The sequence below is a fragment of the Oreochromis aureus genome, linkage group 8 (assembly GCF_013358895.1).
Source record: "Oreochromis aureus strain Israel breed Guangdong linkage group 8, ZZ_aureus, whole genome shotgun sequence".
Taxonomy (NCBI): Eukaryota; Metazoa; Chordata; class Actinopteri; order Cichliformes; family Cichlidae; genus Oreochromis; species Oreochromis aureus.
The window spans coordinates 12,148,550-12,169,311 of NC_052949.1; the positions used below are offsets into that span (position 1 = coordinate 12,148,550).

Below are 20,762 nucleotides of genomic sequence, written 5' to 3' on the forward strand. Positions count from 1 at the left end.
GCCGCAGTGTCACATGTCAGAGAGCATTTAATGGCTGTACCACCCTGGCAGTGGCCTCATGCTGAACTGTAATTATTGTGAGTGGCCTGGTTGAAAAACATTTTTTTCAGCTGACACAGCAACTACAATTCCTTTGTTCTTCCATCTTACTATTCTATCACATTCTTCCCCTGCTAGTACTTCCTGTGTTTTTGGTGGACTTCAACCAAATTCAACTTCCTGTCTCTTGGAAATGTTAAGAGAGGTGAGGCAGTAAGAAGGACCAGATGGTTTCACAGATGTGAACATACAGTAAATCCACGTTTTCAGCTACTATTGGCTTTTACAGTCAGCTTATCAGCTGTTTTTGTACAAAACACCACAACAGGAAGCTGCCTGGAGTCTGCAGCCAAGTAGGCTCATTAGCTGTCTCCTCTGTTCTTCTGTCTTTCTTCTTTGGAGGGTTTGTAAGTGGTCCTAAAAGGGAAATGACTTTATAATGGTGTGTGGACAGGATCGTCCCAGAATGATAAACCGTTTCTTCACTATAACAATGCATAGTTGGAATCAGCCTGTCGAGAGCACTTCTGGGTAGCTGCCCAGAAGGACTCTCTGGACAGAATGTGCTGTTCTGTTCTCAAGGTCTCTCAAATGACTCCACTGCAGGGTTTGCAGTCCACTCTGTCATACCGTTTTCATGTTTTATTTTCCTCTGCACCTTGAGCAATGCAAAGGTATTGAGCTCTCTGGCTCTGTCGCTGCAGAGGAAAGCTGGCAGTAGATTTCATTTTTATGGTATTGTCATATTCCACTTATGTTCATCTATTTTTATACCTCCATGCTGGAGATGGCCATGGCTAGAGGCATTATGTCTTTGGGACTGTACATTACTCTGCCATCCATTCATTAGTCCATCCATTCTAATAAATTTGAGATTTTGTTGATAACTTGTAAATGTTCTTTACATCTGCAATAACCTTTCACTTGGACTGAACTGATTGGATTTTGGTGCCCATAGTAACCCAAAAAAAGCCTCATAAAATACACATGTCACACTTGGTGTGATTGCGTTCAATTTAGTTTTTGTTTATATAGCACTGAATCACAACAAGTCACCTCAAGGCATTTTATATTGTAAGGTAAAGACCCTAGAATAATACAGAGCAAACCCCAACAGTCAAATGAGCCTCTATGAGGAAGCATTTGGTGGCAGTGGGAAGGAAAAACTCCCTTTTAACAGGAAGAAGACAGGACAAAAGACAACTCATTTATGCCATAATCACTGGAAAATCTATGTGATTCAACGATGATTGATAATATTTTATAAGCCACAGATTCAAAGGTGAACATTACTTCCTCTTCTTTATTTTGGCTGCTCTGTTTAGAGGTCGCCACAGGAGATGACCTGCCTGACACCAGCTCCCAGTTTATCCAGACTTGGGACCGGCAGGAGTACAGTGGTTTGTGTCCCACAACCGAGCCCTTGAGCTATGTTCAAAGGTCAACTTTAGTGCATCATCAAACTGTTGGCCGTTATTCACCATAGCCTCAGAACAGAAGTGGAAAAAATGTCCAGATTTTTCATCATTTTGAATTTGTGAAACTAATATTCGGTGCCCACGTATTACATGTCTTTGAAGCCATCTTTGCATGTATGTTTGGATTTACATGGTTGTAAACTGCAACTTGACTTGTTGGCAGAGGCGGTAGTTCTACATTTACTACTGTCACAGATATCACAGTCTTATATAGGGAGATTATAGAAGGACCAATACTACAAGAGAATATAAATGTTTGCTTTCTTCCTTCTATCTTGATTTATTCCTTTATCACCCACATTTCTGATTGAACACATGATTATAGATTGGGTTTCCGGTGACTAATAAATGCTTGAGGATTCAACAATTTTTCATTGAGTCTTTCTGGTGATATGAATCGGGCTCGCCTGAGCTTATCAACTGACCCTGTGCAAAACCTCATATAGCATTTCGCTTCACTGCATCTCAGCCACGAGTGCAACTTCTAATCTGCCTGTTGCTTCTCCAGATAAGTGAAGTTTTAGCTATCATGCAGTATAAACAGCACTGAATATTAAAAGATAGTCTGACATTTAAGAACACCCGGAGACACAAGAGGACACAAACATATACTCGGCCAAGTTATCTTGCGGAACATCTTTAAGAGTTTCTTGCACAATGTTTCAAAGAGAAAGCATTTCCTGTGAAAATGGGTTAGTGCTTAAGCCAGTAGAAACAAGACCTTTTAACCTTCTCCATGAGTCAAAAATGAAGACAGCTATGGTATTTTAAACGTTTCCTGTGAGTTCTCCGTAGCCAGAGAAAGCACTACTGGTTTGCTTTGAATCAAAACAAAGACGGCCCATCAGCAATTAATTTCCACCATTTGAAATATCAGAGCTGAGGAAGTAGGACAGTGCGCTCTCTGCTACACAGACTGTTTCTCCAGCCAGGTATAACAATAATTCCTTGCCGTGGTTTGAGCAATGAATGGTTAAAGGGCTGTTGAGTGTTTTTGTCATTCTCTTTCTCTAAGAACGAGACCAAAACGCATGGACATGTTGCTTTTGTGTCACCACTTTTCCATTTTTTTGTGTGCAAAATCAATGCCAAAGAAAGCAAATTTTCATCTTCAGAACAAGCTGTAGCTTAGCCAGTTTAAATTTGATTTGCTACAGCCAATAGCGTGATAGTGATTGCCAACAATAGATTCAGATTGGTCAGAAAATGAGTTACACACAGCGGCTTTTCACACAAAGAAACATTTTTGTATTGACAGAAATAAACACAAAGAAAATAATTGTTTGTCAAAGAAGGGAAAGTACAAAAGAGAATAGCAATTAACTACTGGTGTGAGGAGAGCTGTTTTTTTCCAGAGCCGGGATGGGAAGCTTGGAGGAAAGCAGACAGCAGACTTTAAACAAATCTGCCTGATTGGCTGTGCTGATATGTCCCTAAATGACAGGGTACATAGTATGGAGAGGCCTCCCTTTCATGAGTTATTAAGACTGTGGCCAATTCCATTTGTACCACACAGGGAAGGAGCCGTCAGCGCAGCACGTACACCACTACTACTGAGGCTTATGTATTCAAAGTTAATTACAGTTATTATGAATTTGAGTTATCTGTGTGGTTATGTGTTTGATCTTTCCAGCCAAACCAGTTTTCTGACCTGCGGTCTCCCTACATGAGTGATATTTCATTTCTCAGTGCCAATTTCTAATAAAATCTGAACCTACTGGTGGTATTGATTATGCGATAATAATTTATTAAACATTTAGTGATCATTAATAATTTTACAAAGCAAGAAATCATATTATCAAATTTATCCAGTTTTATTATTCTGTGGTTTGAAAAAGACCTGAAAATGAAGTACTGATGCACACGCAAAAAGCTTTTCAACAGGTTTTATACAAGAACACGCACACAAATGGTTTTATACTATATTGTACTCAAATCTGTTCTATTCAGATTTGAGTGCGCACACAATTTTTTTTTATTCATAGCTAAAACATCTCAGCCTAGTCTGATAAGTTTTATCTTTAAAAAACACACACACAGTCATTTGCATTGCATTTGAGTACAGACTAAATACATAATTTACATATTTACAGATGAGATTTCTTTCTTCAAAAGAGGTTTATTCTCACTACTCACAAACTGCAGGGCATTGGAGCCCGACCAATAGGACTCTTAGGACAGATACCAATATTTGTCGATTTCCATAATATTTATTTGTAGTTTTTTTATTTCTGCTTCATGTGATTCTGTTCAGATCAGCTGGTTGTTGTGTCTGTGGCATTTCAAACGTGTACTGCCAAGGGAAGCTGGTGTACACCTTCTGGTGAACATACTATGCAAAGTCAACACCCATAATAATATTGATGATTGAAGGGTGTTTCTCTTCTCTTTATAGATGTCAGTACAGATATCGGCCGATTATATCAACAGTAAAACTATACCTAGATTTTTGAGTTTCTTCTTAAATGTTGTTGGGTTGACTTTTGTTGTTGGTGCTATACAGTATCAGTACACTTGAATTTAAATAGGAAGAATTGAACTGAATAGCTAGCGGGCAGACAATAGTTTGAGATTTTTTCTTTTCAAATATTTGCCTTATTAATCCTTAAAATAGATTAATTACACATTATTGAAAGATTTATTACTAAAGCTTTAACTTAGTTGTAATATACCATTTCAGCTACTTTCTTACAGGCAATGTTCAGAGGCATTAAGGATGCTAAAGGTGGAAAAATCAATGTGACGGGTGTCCTTCAGTGCAGAAAGTCTTCAAATCCACGCTTTAATTATTACAGATTTGAAGGTTTATCAGCGAAAAAGGTAGATGATGCAACTTTGCGTCCTCTTTGTCCACTGCCCTCTACACATATTTCGGTTCCAGTTAAGCTATTTCATCATACTTGATGGACAGGAGCAACATATTTGCTTTATGAGTATAGCGGATCTGTCAAGCTGCCAGTCACCCACTGCTACAGGTAGCTGACTGATTGATTTAGATGCAACTTCCCTTGAGAGTGACATTGTTGTGTCAATGACACCATCCCTTATTTGCCTTTGCATTTTCCATCCATCTGTCTTTTTACCTGTCTCACTCTCTCTTCATATGTAACCTCATGCACCATTTTTCTTTCCCTTCATTCCCTTCATCCCTTGTAGTCTTTGGCATGACTCACCATTGACTGATGAAGGAACAGAACAGAAGAGTGATACAGAAGAGTGATATGCTCATCAACAGTAATCAGTGGGCTTGTTAGGTCTAATTCTGTAAATGTCATCCTAACTTTAGTGCTGTGATTACAGTGTACTATCCTTTAACTGAAGAAGCTATCGATTAAGATCCATTATTCTCCTGGCGCAAAGCAAAAACATCTTTTATATCAGCGTCTTTTTTTCAAACCGAAGGTACCATCAGGTGAACTTCTTGTAGGTTGGAAATCAGCCTTTTCAGAGCAGAGCTTGTTATTTCGACACCTGTTTCCTAGAAAGACTGTTGCTGTGGGGTGAACCTGATGGGCCAGTGGGGGGTAAATGACATTGCTTGAGCAGGGAGGCAGTCACTCTGTCTTCTTATCAGCTCTGCCTGCAAGCTGCACGAATACAGAGCTGCAATGGGTGGCTGGGGGTAGACAATATCAGCAGCTGCGAGGACGAGCAATGACTCACTTCCACGGTGCCCTTATCTTATGATGTATGCGAGCAAGAGCAGGTATGGCATACATCAGCTTCAACTGCATGGGTATATATATGCAGCTCCAAGTGTGAAGGTGGGAAACATTTCCAAAGCCTTCAGCTATAAAATCATTCTGCTCATCCTTTTAAAAAGTGTCCTTTTTGTCATCGTGCTGTATTTTGTTCACAGCAAATCATTATGGGTTACCTTTAGACACAAAAAAAACCGCAAGGATAAAACCAGAAGGTAGTACTGCGAGAGCATTATCTTTAAAGATCAACAATTCTTTCACCCTTTAGACATTGGCGTTCTTTTTTATCTGCAGGCGAGTGTTGATCCAAGTGACTTCACAGTGAGGAATACCATTTTCTGATAATATAATCCCTCCTGTGGTCCAGGCCCGGTTGCATATCTCTTATATCCATGTCCCTCCCCGTGAGAGTCTGACATGCAGCCTCATAGTTTCTGGGCTGAATGTCTCCCTCATCCTTATCGTTCCTTCCATATTGTGATTCCAATGCACAGGAAGGATGGGAGGATGGACAATGAGGAGAGTGCTGCTGTAATGTCTGATTGAAACAGGAAGTTTAAGAAGTCAGTCCAATTAGTTATATTTTTCTCATGATTATACTGCTTTGTTGAGGGAGAAATTTTGACATTTTGTGAGCTGCTGCAATTTTATATTTTCTTTATATTCACAGCAAGTAATTGCAATATAGCAACATAACAATTTCGCACAATCAGAGAGGTTTAAATGAGGTTTGGGTTTTTTTTTTTTTTATAATAATTCTGCTCTTTTATAATATTTCAGCCAGATAATGAAAACAGTGAGATCATGTTGACTCCTAGTCATCTCACTCAGTTTTCTTTCTTTCTCTGTCTCTCTCCATTTAGTTAGCAGAAGTCAGTGGATGAGGTGGGCTGTTCTCCATAACCCATTATGGATATCAACCACTGGCTATTTACCCATCTCAAAACATCCTGTCTGAAAGGCTCCTGCTCCGTAACACCTCCCTGTGTTTGAGCTGGGACACCCGGGACTCACAGGCTGTGGACATCATGACACAGATGGACTACAAGTACAGCCTGCTGGGCTCCACGGTGGAGGAATACCGCAAGAGACCGCTACTCCTGCAGGTGGATGAAACACCTATGAACCTGTTTGCAATTCTGGAGGTGAAACGGGATCTACCAAGGCGATGGAGCAACCTGGGGTGGTTCCGAAAGATCCGTGTCTACAGCTTCCTGTTTGGCCTGGCTGTCATGTTCCTAATCACGGCTTCATACATTCTGACTGGGGACAAAAAGGGCCTTCTCCTCACCCCTTCTCCCTATCACTTCAGCAGCCTGGTCAGCCCAGGACCTTTAACCTTTAATCTCTCCTCGGTCAAGGATTACATACATATTAAAGTGGTGGTCAAATCCATTGCATCTAAGGTGGAGTTTCAGAGCAGTAGACAGCTTCCGGAGCTTAAAGCACTGGTTAAGAGTGAGCCACATGTGAGTATCCAAATTATTCTATATCTTCTTTTTCCAATTTAACGCATGGACTTTGGCTTTGAATATCAAATGCTATCACAAAATTGATTTATTTAAAACTGATTAAATTCATACTTCAGTACTATATAACTATTTATATTACTCCTTTAATCAGCCTGAAGAGCCTTGTGCTATAATTAAATGTGTTGAAAAGGTGATTGAAATCAGCATTCCTGCCTACACGCTGTCTACCCAGGGCTGAACACGGCTACTTTGGTGTAATTCCCCACTGGCGACAGTGTCTAATTTAATTCATAAAGAGATAAACCTGCACCGAAATCCTTGTATAACTCTTTATGCCAAACCAGATAATTACATAGGTCCTCTTAAGCTCAAAGCCATCCCGAGGTCCTTCAGCATGTTGGCCTTGAGGCTTTCTTACTGTCCGTCTGGCACAATGGCTTGTGCTTGGGCTATTTGCAATATAACTAATTTCTTATTGAACAACCTAATGAATTGGAGAGAGTGGCTGCAGGACAATCAATACTGCATCTGTGGACGGATCCGGCATTAATTGTCCTTAAAGTAGCCATGTCTTACAAAGTGCAAGCAAGTCATAGTGACGTGATTATTTGCTGTCTTTCATCAACAAAAAGAAAAAAATAACATCTTAACAATGTGAAGGAATGCATGCATGCTTGTGTATAGTGCTACCAGATAGTGTGAGATGAGATTACAGGTTAATCTGGTTGCAAGATTACCAGAATGAAGGTTAACATCTTGTGAGTTTGCACTTCCACACTTACTCAACAATGAATTTGAAGCTCTTTTTGTGAGTGTGGGTAATGGATCTGAGTTAGATTGTTTTTATGGCCACAAACTGTAATGTTCCTGTCTGGCCAAATCAGTCCTTCAAACTCAATTCAACTAATGTTCTTTTTTACTGTTTGAGACCAGACTGAATGCAAAAAAGCCTCCAGAACAAGGAAAAAGGTATGAATAGCTGGAGTATGTGGCTGAGCATCAGCAGCATAGATATGATAGAGTGTGCTGGTGTTTATTGGAACATTGCTCAACAAATTTAGCATGAAGCCACTTGCTTGTGTTTCCAATTTATTATAAGTCCGATCTGCCCCAGACCACATTCTAGCTGCACAAACTTGTCATGAACACACACACTGCTTGCCTAGTCCTACCAAAATAATGGTCTGTAGGCTATACAAAAAAACCTATTCTTCTTCTACTTGCGATGATAATAGAGAATTTACAAAAAGTTTTGCATGAAATGTCTAAATGGCTAAACAGACTGATGCAACCTGCTTTCTCTGCATTTACAGATGTTTTCTGTTATCCCTCGCAAATTTCTGCCTGGTGTGAAGAACCCATGCTGGTACGAGGAATACGCTGGGAATATCACTTCCGACCCATACAGGACAAACTCATATGGACGCTATTCGCGGCGCTTCAGAACAGTTTTCCAGCACTTGAGGAACACTTTCCATGAACATTTGCTTCATCACAACAGGAAACTCTACCGCATGCGGTGCCTTCCTTATTTCTATATCATTGGTCAGCCAAAGTGCGGCACAACAGACCTGTATGATAGACTGAAGCTGCACCCGGACGTCAAGTTCACAACTTTCAAAGAGCCACACTGGTGGACCCGCAAACGATTTGGTGAGTAAGGAACACGTAATTTTGAGCGGTACGGGCACCCAGCCTGGGACCATGACATATGTTAAGCTCAAGTCACTATCATTATTTTGGCAGTGAAATAGCCTCAGTGGACCCCACAAAACCACTAAGTGACATAATATTGAAATTGTCTACTCTATACCATAACTATCATCATATTGTTACATGTGTGAATTGCACAGTTTCTGCACATTTAGTAGGTAATTTGAGTTCTTTGGATATTGACTGGCAATTATGTTAGAGTAAGACTTTTCTGAAACAAATACACAGTTATGTATTTGTTTTTACATTTCTGATGCATATAGTTCAGTTTCCGACTGTCTCGGGTTATCTACCAATTTCTACCCCGGCTGTCCAGTATCTTATGTATGTATCTATATTAGTATATTATATGTTATAGTAGTAACTTTGGGCAGGATACTGACCCCTGATGCCCCAGATGTTTATGTGAATGTTAGATAAAAGTGGTTAGGCATAGATAAAAGCACTGTATGAATGTGTGTGTCACTGGGTGAATGAGACTTATAGTAGAAAGCACTTTCAGTGCTCAAAATTAAGAAGAAAGGTGCTATATAAGCATTTCCCAGTGCAATTACAGGGAAATTAATACTCAGAACAAAAGCATTACAATTAACAGAAACTGCTCATTTTCTGCCTGAGAGTTGACCCAGATCAACATCCCTAATTGTATATTTACAATCTTTATGCAGCAATTTGAATTATAACCATTCCCTGTTCCCCTCCTGCATACTTTTACACCTTCATTAGGCTCTTACCAGTGGAACTTTCTCATCTTGGTATGTGTGGTTAAGCTTATGTGCTAACAAAGCTCATTAACAGCTCGACTAGAACCATACGCAGAAGGATCTAGATTAACTGTACTTTACTGTCATCTGTGACATAGACTTTTCTCTGTGGTAGAAAGCACTTGAAAGAAACATAAAAACAACCGAAGCTTCTTCAGACACACTGAACCCACGCATGCTGTTATTTTGCACTTGTTTAGCACGTTAATGTTGCAGTCGCTCCTTGCGACACATCTCTCTACTGTGAAATTTGCTTCCCTCAGCTTCTAGGTGCATCATTTGGGCTGTTCCCACTGTGCATAAATTAGAATTTTATACTTTCCTTGAAAAGAGTAACAGAGCAATTATAGGTTTATTTAATTACACAACAAATCTTTTCATTTTATGATAGAGCTGTTGCATAAAGGCAATTAAAGTTGTTACTTCTTATTGGATAGAATATTGAATAAATAATGGATAAATAGTGAAAATACTGGCCAATTTCGTGGAGAGTTTAACACTATCTGTTAATATATTGGCTTGTTTGTTTAGACACACACAAATTACTGCCAAAATTCCGGCTTACAATTTTGGCACTCCAGGCGTTTGAACAGGTGGTAACTCGAACAAGTCATTTGCACAAACAAAGAGAAAACCCTGTGCGTCAAGAAGTAAGAGCCGCCTCGCAGCAGACATCTGGGTCGTATGGCAGTTCTAACAGTGTGGCTGACATTGTGGTGTTCTTCCTCCACGAGCATCTGTGATGTAAAAAGAACCACCACACCATCGCAGATGGGATTAAAAGCTACGCAAGACCCGGGAGTGAGACTGAATGCACCTCATGTGAGAAGAAAACCCTCTGGACACCCTTAAGTTTAATGTTAAATTGCTTGTTTGGTTTGATTTAGTGATTTTTGACACCACGAAGGCTTTACTCTATTTCCTCTTATATCTGAAATATTTTTAATTACACATTTAGCTGATAATAAGGCTTGTAGTAAAACTCTTAAGTAGGCCAAGATTTATTTTTCTCTCTTGCATTGTTGTCATTAAACAAGCAGACCATCATCGCCAATACCTATGAGTTTTTTTGTTTCCCTTTGATACTGAAAGAGTCATTAGGACTCATGAATAATGGAAATCCTTCATCAGCCCAGGATGTGGACACCAGCGAGTGAGTCAGTGCGTGTGTGTTGCTAATGTGTGCCTGAAATAAAGAAATACAAAGCCCAGCAGTTAAACTATAGGGCAATGATCTGCCTTTTGACCGATGGCTCTGTTTTCAGTTCTGATTTCAAAATCAAAAGCCAATAAGACAACAGCTTTATACTGAATTTTGTATATGCAGTGCTCAGATTATTTCACAATTATCTTTTAGTAAATGAAGCTACGCTATAACACGAGTGCAATACGAGCGCTCAATTTTCACCATGATTTCTGGGGACGGGGGCTATTCTTCTGCTCAGCAACGACTGATTTGACATTTTATTTTTCCAGCAGCTGTCTGTCTAAAGGTTACTTAATGATTTGAATAATTTCACTCATGGCTTCGGTGTACTACTTGTTAAGGGCACTACATACAGTATTGGCCACAATCTTTGGAAAAACAAAATCATCCAAATTCTCACCACAAATATCAAAAGAGGCTTAACTGTCACAGCCAAATCTATCCCTTTGAAGTTTATCCAGTTGCTGACTATGCCACTAATCCTTTCGAGACTCACAAAACCTAATTGGTGGATTGATCAGTCTGCATGCAATACTTATTTTAATGTGTTGGGTTTAGTTTGAGTTGATAATTATTTGAAGCTCGTAAAGCTGTGGGTTGTGGATGAGTTATTTGCCTTAATTTGTCTGCCTCATGCTCCGTGTTTTCTGCTGCTTGTGATGTTGCGTAGCAGCAAATGCAGTTATATCCCAAGGACACAGGTCCCCCTCAGTTACTGTCCCCCCTCGTTTGGCGCGCTTTCATCTTTGCTGTCACTTTCTTTCTCTCTATTCCTTCTAGTCATGAACTTCGGGCTGCTAATCAGCACTTTTCTCTTAAGACATCCTTTGAGAGCTCTCAGAATTCAAATGGTCTTGTTTTGTATTTATTTATTTCGATCCCCCTCGAGGCGCTGCTCGGTCGATGCAGTAAAAAGGTGATTTGATGCGATCCGTGCTACATAACTTTCTTAGAGGAGCATTTTGAATCTTAAGCAGATGTGTCTGTTGTGTACAGTTCCCATCTAGAAACGCAGCCTATTTGAAAACTGCTCTATGCTTAATTCATATCAAAAAGCACAGGGACGGGAGAAAAAAAAAAGAAAAGCACTCAAGCAAGACTCACCAGAGCCATCACACCTCATACAAGTGTGACCGTTCTGGATGAATAATGATGCAGACTGGGTGTTTGGAGAGTTTACTTGAGTTTTCTAATCATGTTTTTCCTCCTAAGAAAGGTATTTTAATAGGACACCATCAAAGCATCGCTGAAAGTAACAGCCACCTGAGTTACCTCATTATCCTTATGCTGCATGGATACTCCTAAGTCCTAAACCATATCTCCACGATAGCCTACTAAATTATAATTATAATGTGCACCACAGCAGCTAAGATGGAAAACACATTTGCTAGTCCTGCATTTAAAGGATTAACTTGACATTGGCCCTTAATTGGAAAAACAAAAAAGTGAGCAGAGACAGTACTCCCTGCTGAATTTGGATTGGATCTTTACTTGGATTTTATTAGGTCATCCTGCAGTCAGGACAACAACAAAGCCCTAATGACCCCCTTTAGTGTGAGCACAGAAACACATGTAGAGAAACAGGAAGGCAGGATTAAAACACACCCACTTTTGCTTCTAGAGTCCCATTTAAAGCCAACGCATCCACTCCAACAGCTTTTTAAGTGTAACAACTTAGCAAAGTTCTAAAATATACCTGCCTAAAGTCAACGTCTTTTTCTCTGTCAGGTATCATTCGTCTCAGTGAGGGCTTCCATGATCGATACCCAGTGGAAGACTACTTGGACTTGTTCGATCAGGCTGCTTACCAAATCCAGGGCAACCTCACAGCAAATACCAGCGGATCCAGCCAACCTAATATGATCATAGGTAAGTGAAATGACAGCCAGCTCCCATTTGTAGAAATGAAACTATTATAACATATATTATTGCAACACTTTGAATTAAAATTTATTGAAGCATTTTCTAACTGGGCTTTGCAGCACTAGTTGTTAGCCAGTTTGGATAACACGGATAAGCCTCGTCTTAGTAACATATTGCAACCAAGATTTATAAAATAGATTTAAAAAATTTTTGGGCAGCATGGTGGTTTTTACAGTAAGAAGGTCCTGGGTTCAAATCCACCATCTGGCCCAAATCTAGTTTGATTTCTGGGTGGTTGAAAATTCCCTCTGTGTTGTTTCTACTTGGTGCTACTGTAACTTGCTAACAAAGGCTTTAAAAGTTATACAATGGAAGATAAGCTTTAGAATTAAACAGTCAGCACAACTGAATACCTACATATACTGTAGTTGCCCTATGCCTACTGCACAGCAGCCTCCAGTGGATGTGAGCAACATTACCTTCCTGGTTTATGTCCCATTGCAGTAATTTAATGGATCTAACAAGGACTGCCAAAGAGCAGGGAAAGGTCATAAAACCTGGTACCCATTGCTCAGATGATTAGCAGCCATGTGGTATAGGTACTAACCACTTGGCAATTGGTTTGTCACGCATTATGCAAAATGCTGGGAGCAGGAGCAGAGATTTAGAAGTGGAAGTTTTGCAAGCAAACAGAAATGACTTGAGTGCAACGATATAGGGGTTCAGTTAGAGGACAAGATGTCTGTGCGGGCAGCAGTCCGTCTCAGGGCAGACATACAATTTTGCGCAATAGAGGAACAAATCTATGTGATCAAGGTTTATTTGAGTCCAAAGGCAAGGTTTGAAGCGGACTGTTGCAATATTTGAACAAGAAAACAAGAACTGATGGTCTTAAATGAAGTGTCTCTTGAATAAATACACCGTGAGTAATATGAGGTGATAGAAGCAGGTATAATTCAAACGATGAACAATAAATGAGTACCTAGCCGTATCCTTGATAACACAGTTGTGAACCTCTTGTGAACCTCCTGTCATCAAAACCTTCATATTCCAAAGTGACCCAGCTACATTTTGCATTTAATATAAACTAAGATTGCGCAGAAGAAACACTGAATATCATATTCCGCTTTTTGTGCTATGCAAGCACAGTAAATCAAACTTTGAGAAGCACATTATGACAGGAAGCTGCATATCAGCATTTGCTCACACAAAAAAATACCCAACTATTACAGACTGATTATCGTCAGAATAACATGTTTTTGGGTAGCTAAGCCAACAAGATACAGACGATAGTGTGTAAAACGTTGCGCTGACTTCTTGCTAATCACATCTCTTGGTAGTTTTCGAAGCGGAAACATTTCCTGTTGTGTGTAACCTCTGTCTTCCTGTTTTCTTTCACTGTTTCAGGGAACAGCTATTGTTTCCCACTGTCTACTGAGAATCTTATTAGTTACTTGGGTCATGTGATCCATCTATAGAACGTGGTCCAGCAGCATTCTGTGCCCTCGTCGGGCTGCAGCCAATAGCATTGGGCCTGGGGTGACCTGACACTTACTTTAAACTTCGCTTGTAATCTTGTGTCCAATATTACAAAACTACTATTAAAGCAGCAGGTAGTGAGGATGAAGCATGGGGCCGCTCTGTAGCAGCCACTTTCACTTCAGTGAGGGAAGGTATTTCTAAAAGAGCTAGTGACTCAGCCTTAAAGAGAGGCTCTAACAGCTTAATAATACTGGACTTCCTTCTGCCTCACTTAGCCACTTCACTGAAGTGCTGTATAAGGGAATCATTGTTTTGTGTGCATGTGTGTGTGAATGTGTGTGTGCGCATCAGGACAGCAATAATACCTGCAGTGGGGTGGTGAAGTCTTACAAACCTCCTTCCTCTATCTGCATATCGTGTCTCCAGCCCCTCTGCAACTATCTGTTTCTGTCTTTTTTCCCCCTCCATCGCTTAAACACCGTGTCAAAGAAATTGCTCGGTCGCAAAGAAAAACTGATTTCAATTTTCAACAACAGGCTTTTCACACTTGGCTCGCTGCATTGGGTGCAGCTTAGCATGTTGCACTGTTTTGTTTGCGATTTCAAATAAATAATCCTAGTTAGAGGGGTGTGGGGGAGCAAAACCCCACTCAGTATTCACACGATGCCCTGGGAGAGCCCAGCACGGCGCAGGCCTATGGCCAGGATCTTGGGCTTCTGATTCTTTTCAACCCCCGGCCAAGACCCAGCCACTATGAAACACCAGAGAGACCAGTCTGGCTCCTGCATTTGTTTGTCCTGTACAGCCTCTCCTTCTGGGCCAGAATAAGCTCTTTTAATGGATACAGAGACCTTTAAATAGACTTGATCACAGTGTGTATCATTTTAGGTGTTAACAGCATTAACAGTGATCCTGTTTCACTCTCACCGTTTTCATCGAAAAAAAATAGGTCCTGGCTATCATCCCTTTTTTCTGAGGAAGGGAGGCAGATAAGGCTCCTGTTGTGTTCCTTCCAAATACAGCTTTGCTTCACAGATAAGAGGATAATGAAGGCGCAGACAGTCTAATGAATCCAGGATATCATTTCTCAGCTTGGCTTGATAAAGTTTATGGTCCTAAATTGTTTGAGAAACAATGTCCTCTGACTTGGTATGAGCACCAGTCTGGACAAGGATTTGAAGACTGCAGTCCTTGTACTATTTAGCTGCCCTTGCTGTTTGTCTTTTTTCTTTTTTGTCTCCCATTGAGCACTTGCTTTAGACCTTTTATTGACCTTTGCTTCCATGTTTTACTTCAAGGTTGAATGTAGAACTTGAAACATACAGCCTGTATGTTTCAAGTTCTAATAAACCTCTGAAAATCAGATAAAATCATAACAACGTGCGATTTAAATCTCAATCTTACCTGCAATCGTTTGCAGGTAATGACAAACTAAAACAGAAATAAAGAATGAAAATGGGCTTAAAAATTGCTGCAACAACAACAATTGTTTTCCCAATACATGCCCATTATTTCTTAATAACCAAACTGTTTGTTTTGTATGGTCCACCATCTAAAACCCAACTTTCAGTGATTAATAACATTTGGCCAGTTTACGTTTAAGCCAAACAAGATACCTAATTCTGGGTATTTTTTTTTATATCAATCAACATCACATTTTACAATAAAATATGTTTAGCGTTACTATTCTTATCACCATAAAATAACAATACAAAAGTTTATTAGTATTATTTTTATGTTGTTGTAGATTATTAGGCGTAAAATAACATATATAGCAGTAATTTGATGTAATTTAACAGGGATCCTGTACTGTGTATATTTGGAAAAAATCTACAAAAAACACAAATAATGAGCCTTACACCAAAAACTAAAAGTGTCTGTGACTGCACAACATTTTTGTGTATGTGTGCATGTTTTTACTTGAAGCACTGTGGCTGTATTTTCCAGGAGAAGCCAGCGCATCCACCATGTGGGATAACAATGCTTGGGTATATTTCTATGACAACACAACAAAGGGAGAGCCTCCCTTCCTTATCCAGGACTTCATCCATGCCCTGCAGCCTGATGCCCGCTTCATTGTCATGCTCAGGGATCCAGTGGAAAGGTGGGAGAAATCTGCGATGATGCAGATCCAGTTCTGATGTGCATGTCTTTGCACCCCTATCATAAGTGTTTACACTGCTGACACAGACAGATATTTTCCAGGTTTATAAGAAACAAAAGACCTGTTGTCACAAGAGATGTGTTGGCTTTTACTCAGGCAGGCTGCCACAAAAGTATCATTATGATGCCTTTATCAGACATGTGAAGACCTTAATGCTGAATGCCTGTGATAATCTGTTTAGACGGGGGTGGGGAGGGTTCTTAACGCTGTTAATGTTGATTTTTACTTCTGAGAATGTCTAAGCATGCTCTGTAATTGCTTCTGTCTGTCAAATCGTGGCCCGTGGAACCTCTCCCCCGAAACAATTCTAGGAAAAAATGAGTTGCATGCTCAATTAGATTAGCTGTGTCATTTTTATTAGGTGAGATCTGTTTACACCCTGTACCGCATTTCCTCTATACCATCTTACATTTCAAACTAAATTGCAGCGTAGAGTTTATATGGATCACTGTCGGCACCATTCCCTTTCATTCTCATTTGACAGGAGGCAGCAGAAACATGTTTTCAGTCATAGAGGCAACCATTAAGAACTGAGTTGAGTTCACTGTGAATATTTTTGGTTGACTTAAAAAAAAGCCTAAATACAAAACATTAACAGACTGACTGGAAACTGGAAACTACAAAATACCAAATTGTAGATCCTAATTTGGACATCTGGGTTTCTCTGTAAAGGCCTGTCAACTCTGGAACCCGTTACTGACTGATCAAATTAATTACAGAGAGAACATTTTTCACAAGGGCTGGCTGAAAGCAAACAAGAGTAGCAATTTTTAGTAAATTGAACCCCAAATGATTATTTTGATTAATTTAATCGTCATTTAATCAGGCAGCTTAATTAAAATCAAAATATCTTCTTTCATTTTAAGAGAGAACAACAGAAGTATAATGGAAGCACTAAGATGACAGAGATAAGAGTCAAGACCAGCACCAGCATCAGTAAACATCTGGCTGGCTTAACAAGCTAAAAGAATTTGCTGTCAGAGGAGGCTGAGGCACTGGAGATTCCTCTTGCTGGACCAATATGATGACTGTCTACAGTTTAATTAGGAGACATATTAAAAATACCAGAGAAGAGGAAATATATCTGTAATATTACGGCTTGTAAATGCTTGAAGACAAAAACCTGAAACATAATGAGGTGTCTTTTCCATGTTCAAATTTGTCTCTTGTCTTGCAGGCTGTACTCTGACTATCTTTACTTCGGTAGTGCCAATAAGTCTGCAGAGGATTTCCACGAGAAGGTGTCAGAGTCACTGCAGTTGTTTGAGGGGTGCCTTACGGAGTTCACAATGCGCTCCTGTGTGTACAACACCACCGTCAACAACGCCATGCCAGTGAGTGTTCCCCGCCTCCTGCTTTTGTCTCAAAGCCCCGCTGAAAAGCGGCACTTAGTGACCAGTTTATTAGCTGGTGGGAACGAAGAAAGTAAGAAAAGACAGATGGAGAGAAGTCCGTGCTTCATTAGCAAACGCTAAAGTTCGCAGTACAGACTTAATGGAAAGGATTGGCAGCACTGTTGGACCACTGAGCAGTTCAACACCTCAAGCCTCTTTGTGTACTACAAAAGCTCGTTTACCATTCCTGTGAACTTGCTTCTTACTCATGGACCACGTATTAGTGCCAGCCAGTGCCCGGCCCGGTGTTAGGTCAGCTTTTCTCATAGCACCCTGAGGCAGACTGTGTGACATGGGGATGAGGATTGTCCTCTTTTGGCTTTCCCCTTATGCTGCCTTGTATTTAGAGGTTCTCCAACAGTCTTTATGGCCCTTCATGAGCATGTTTGCTCTCTAGCGATGACCTAATTGTTCATCCGCAAATATCTATAAGAGTTATTAGCCCATGTGAGAAGCATTACAGCTGTCCCTCTCATGCCTGTGGTTTCTTGATAAAGGTTTTAGAGCTTGGATTAGTGTCTTAGGGAAAAAAACAAATAAACCCCAGCATGAGAACACGACTGACCTAAACTGTTGTACCAAATTGATTTAACAAAGAAGGAATTGCTGAGCTGGCTTGTAATCATCGATTCTAAATGGCCTTTCAGTTTTTGCTAAAAAGGCGAAAGGACAAGGTATTTTGTGCACACCTACTGTTCTGCAGTCAACTGTCACAAAGGAATCCAAAAATCAATTTCAACAAGGGTTAGGCTGCGAGCAAATGCTTTGATGAGATCTCACAAAAGATCAGTGTGCTCATTTATTTCTGGGGTTGATGAATTGTAGTGTAGTGGTTTAATCTACGTCTCAAATAAAACCTCAGAAAATTAAAAGAAACGTCTATCCTGGGTTCCTAGAGCCCAATCTTTAAAATACTAGTTTTGTCCAGAAAATAATTTAAAGATTATTAAATCTTTAGATTATTTCAATTTGCACTTTTACAAAAGAGGGAAAATCACCTTATTATGATGCAAAACTAAATTGGCCATGTTTGGCCATAAAGTATTTAGTTTGGTTGTGATGATGATGCAGGTTTCCCTCTTTCTTATCTCCCTCTATCACTCCAAATAATAAACACTACACATTTACATGCCTACACAGCGTCTAGCATCACCGAGCCGAATTCATGGAGAAGACGAAAAAGAAAGCAGTTAAAATTTCCTCCCTCTGGCCTTCCCTCCCTCCACCTGTTTATCTCCTTAAAGAAGAGGATGCATGCACCACTTTGCTAAGAAAAAGTGCCTTGCATAGGAATTGCTTATCTCATGTTGACTTTCTTCTTCTGTGCCCTCAGGTCAGATTGCAAGTTGGCTTATACATTGTGTACTTAATGGACTGGCTGACCGTCTTCAGCAGGGAACAAATTCTGGTCCTAAGGTTGGAAGACCATGCCTCTAACAGGAAATACACAATGCATCAAGTCTTCGAGTTCCTTAACCTGGGTAAGTGAGCAAGTGAGTAAGTGTAGTAATGGGGACTCTGATCAGTACAGTACCAAACAATGCCCTAGATACATACAAATATGGATATGTAGTGTAGCGGTGACTGTGATTATTAGAAAAATGAATGCGCCAACCCAAAACCTGTGCTGATCAAACAAATGTCACTTTAAATGGCATGCAACAATATGATTAAAATCTGTCGATGCAGAATACGGGAGTATAAACATCTCCTATTAGGAGTAATCCTGAACAGTTTACCACACACACACACACACACACACACACACACACACACACACACACACACACACACATGTCTGGTTTGCTATCCTCGTGGGGACATCCCATTGACATAATGCTTTCCCTAGCCCCTTACCCTAACCCTAACCATCAAAAATGAATGCCTAACCCTAACCCTTACCCTAAACCTAACCATAACCTAATTGTAACCCTGACACTAAAACCACATTTTGAGTGTGAAAATTGCTTTCAACCCCGAGGGGACCTGGATTTTGGTCCCCACTGTGCAGAAAGTCCCCACCAGTATAGTAAATGTCAGATTTTGGTCCCCACCAGGATAGTACGAACCCGTACACACGCACACACACACACACACACACACGCACACACACACACGCACACACACACACACACACACACACACACACACACACACACACACACACACACACACACACACAGGTTTCAGTGTATGAATATGAAAGCCAAAAAACAGCCCCTTCCAGCTTTGTGGAAACTTCCTTATCTGAACTCACTGGTTTATCCCACAGTGTAATTGCCCCAAAGCTCAGACTTAGCTCTTCAAAGAGCTGCCAACACCATCTAAGGTGTGATTACCTTCCAGAGAATCTTTTGCTTCAGAGTCCTTTCTCACTATTTTGTTCCATTTGTTTAGTGCTGCGTCAAAATCAAAATAAGTGGACCAGAACGAGGGGGTGTGAAAGAAATGTTTCTGTGTTTTTCACAGGGCCGCTGACAAAAGAAATTGAGTCAGAAATCACAAGAAGCCCAGCGTCAAACACCAGGAGGCCAGCTGACAAAAACCTAGGACCCATGCTGCCCATCACTAAAGACATCCTGCGGGACTTCTACACGCCGTTCAATGAAAAATTGGCCAAAGTGCTGCAGAATGACTCCTTCCTCTGGGAGAATAACTCTAAACTCTGAACATCACAACATCACAACTCCTGTTATTTTAGTAAAAGAAAGAAAGAAAGGAAAAAAAAAATACCACTGATGTGTCAACCAGCCCCTTTGGACTTCATCTCTCTCAAGTGCCCATTAAAAAAAGCAAAACAATAAAATCTATGTTTTTTTATTTAAATTATTTTTTTAAGTTATAAAAGCAGAGATGAATCAAAGATAGAAAAATAGCACAAGCAAGTGTGGTGGTTTTGTGTGAGAGTGTGTGAGAGAGAGTTGAGTTGTTCTTGGCCTTGATTGTTGTTGTTGTTGTTTTTTAACCAGATGTACAGAAATTAAATAGTGAAACTGAAGATATTACCTTGTCTTTTTATGTTTAATTAATTTAAAGAGGAAGAAGTCCCACAGGACTGAAAGATAAGATGAGGAAAGATGAGATCTAATAGTTTTGGTCCTTTTCTTCCAAGATAGCTATACTCAAACAGATAAATTACTTTGATTGTACCTTTATCAGAAGGATTGTAAATATGGCATAGTGAGGGCACAACGGATTAGTGAAACAACAGCGCCCTCTAGTGTGAAGCAGGTGTAACTGCAATCTTAAAATTGGCCTCATTCAAGACTATAAGGTTAAAAACACAGATGTGGAATGGAATATATTTAAGACAATGGTTTGTCTTATGTTAAATGTTAGCAGAGATTTTAACAGGAAATTAAAAGAAAAAGTTTTTTTCTTAATTAAATTGAAGGACTTATTATCTGGCAGATGACTTCCTACCAGATAGTTATATTGTATTATGCATAATAGTCCATGTGGTATGAAAGATTTCCTGTATCTGT

At 40.0% G+C, this 20,762-nt stretch overlaps 1 protein-coding gene across 1 annotated transcript in view; it reads left to right on the forward strand.

The window, feature by feature from the left end:
- Nucleotides 1-20,279, forward strand: part of LOC116328824 (carbohydrate sulfotransferase 15) — a 39,884-nt gene extending 19,605 nt beyond the window's left edge. Inside the window, exons 2-8 of the mRNA XM_031750711.2 lie at nucleotides 6,082-6,687; nucleotides 8,004-8,343; nucleotides 12,103-12,243; nucleotides 15,667-15,823; nucleotides 17,061-17,217; nucleotides 18,611-18,758; nucleotides 19,747-20,279. Coding sequence (XP_031606571.1) covers nucleotides 6,247-6,687; nucleotides 8,004-8,343; nucleotides 12,103-12,243; nucleotides 15,667-15,823; nucleotides 17,061-17,217; nucleotides 18,611-18,758; nucleotides 19,747-19,946 — 1,584 coding nt within the window. The 5' untranslated portion in view covers nucleotides 6,082-6,246 and the 3' untranslated portion in view covers nucleotides 19,947-20,279. The remainder of the gene's footprint in view (nucleotides 1-6,081; nucleotides 6,688-8,003; nucleotides 8,344-12,102; nucleotides 12,244-15,666; nucleotides 15,824-17,060; nucleotides 17,218-18,610; nucleotides 18,759-19,746) is intronic.
- Nucleotides 20,280-20,762: the final 483 nt, after the last annotated feature.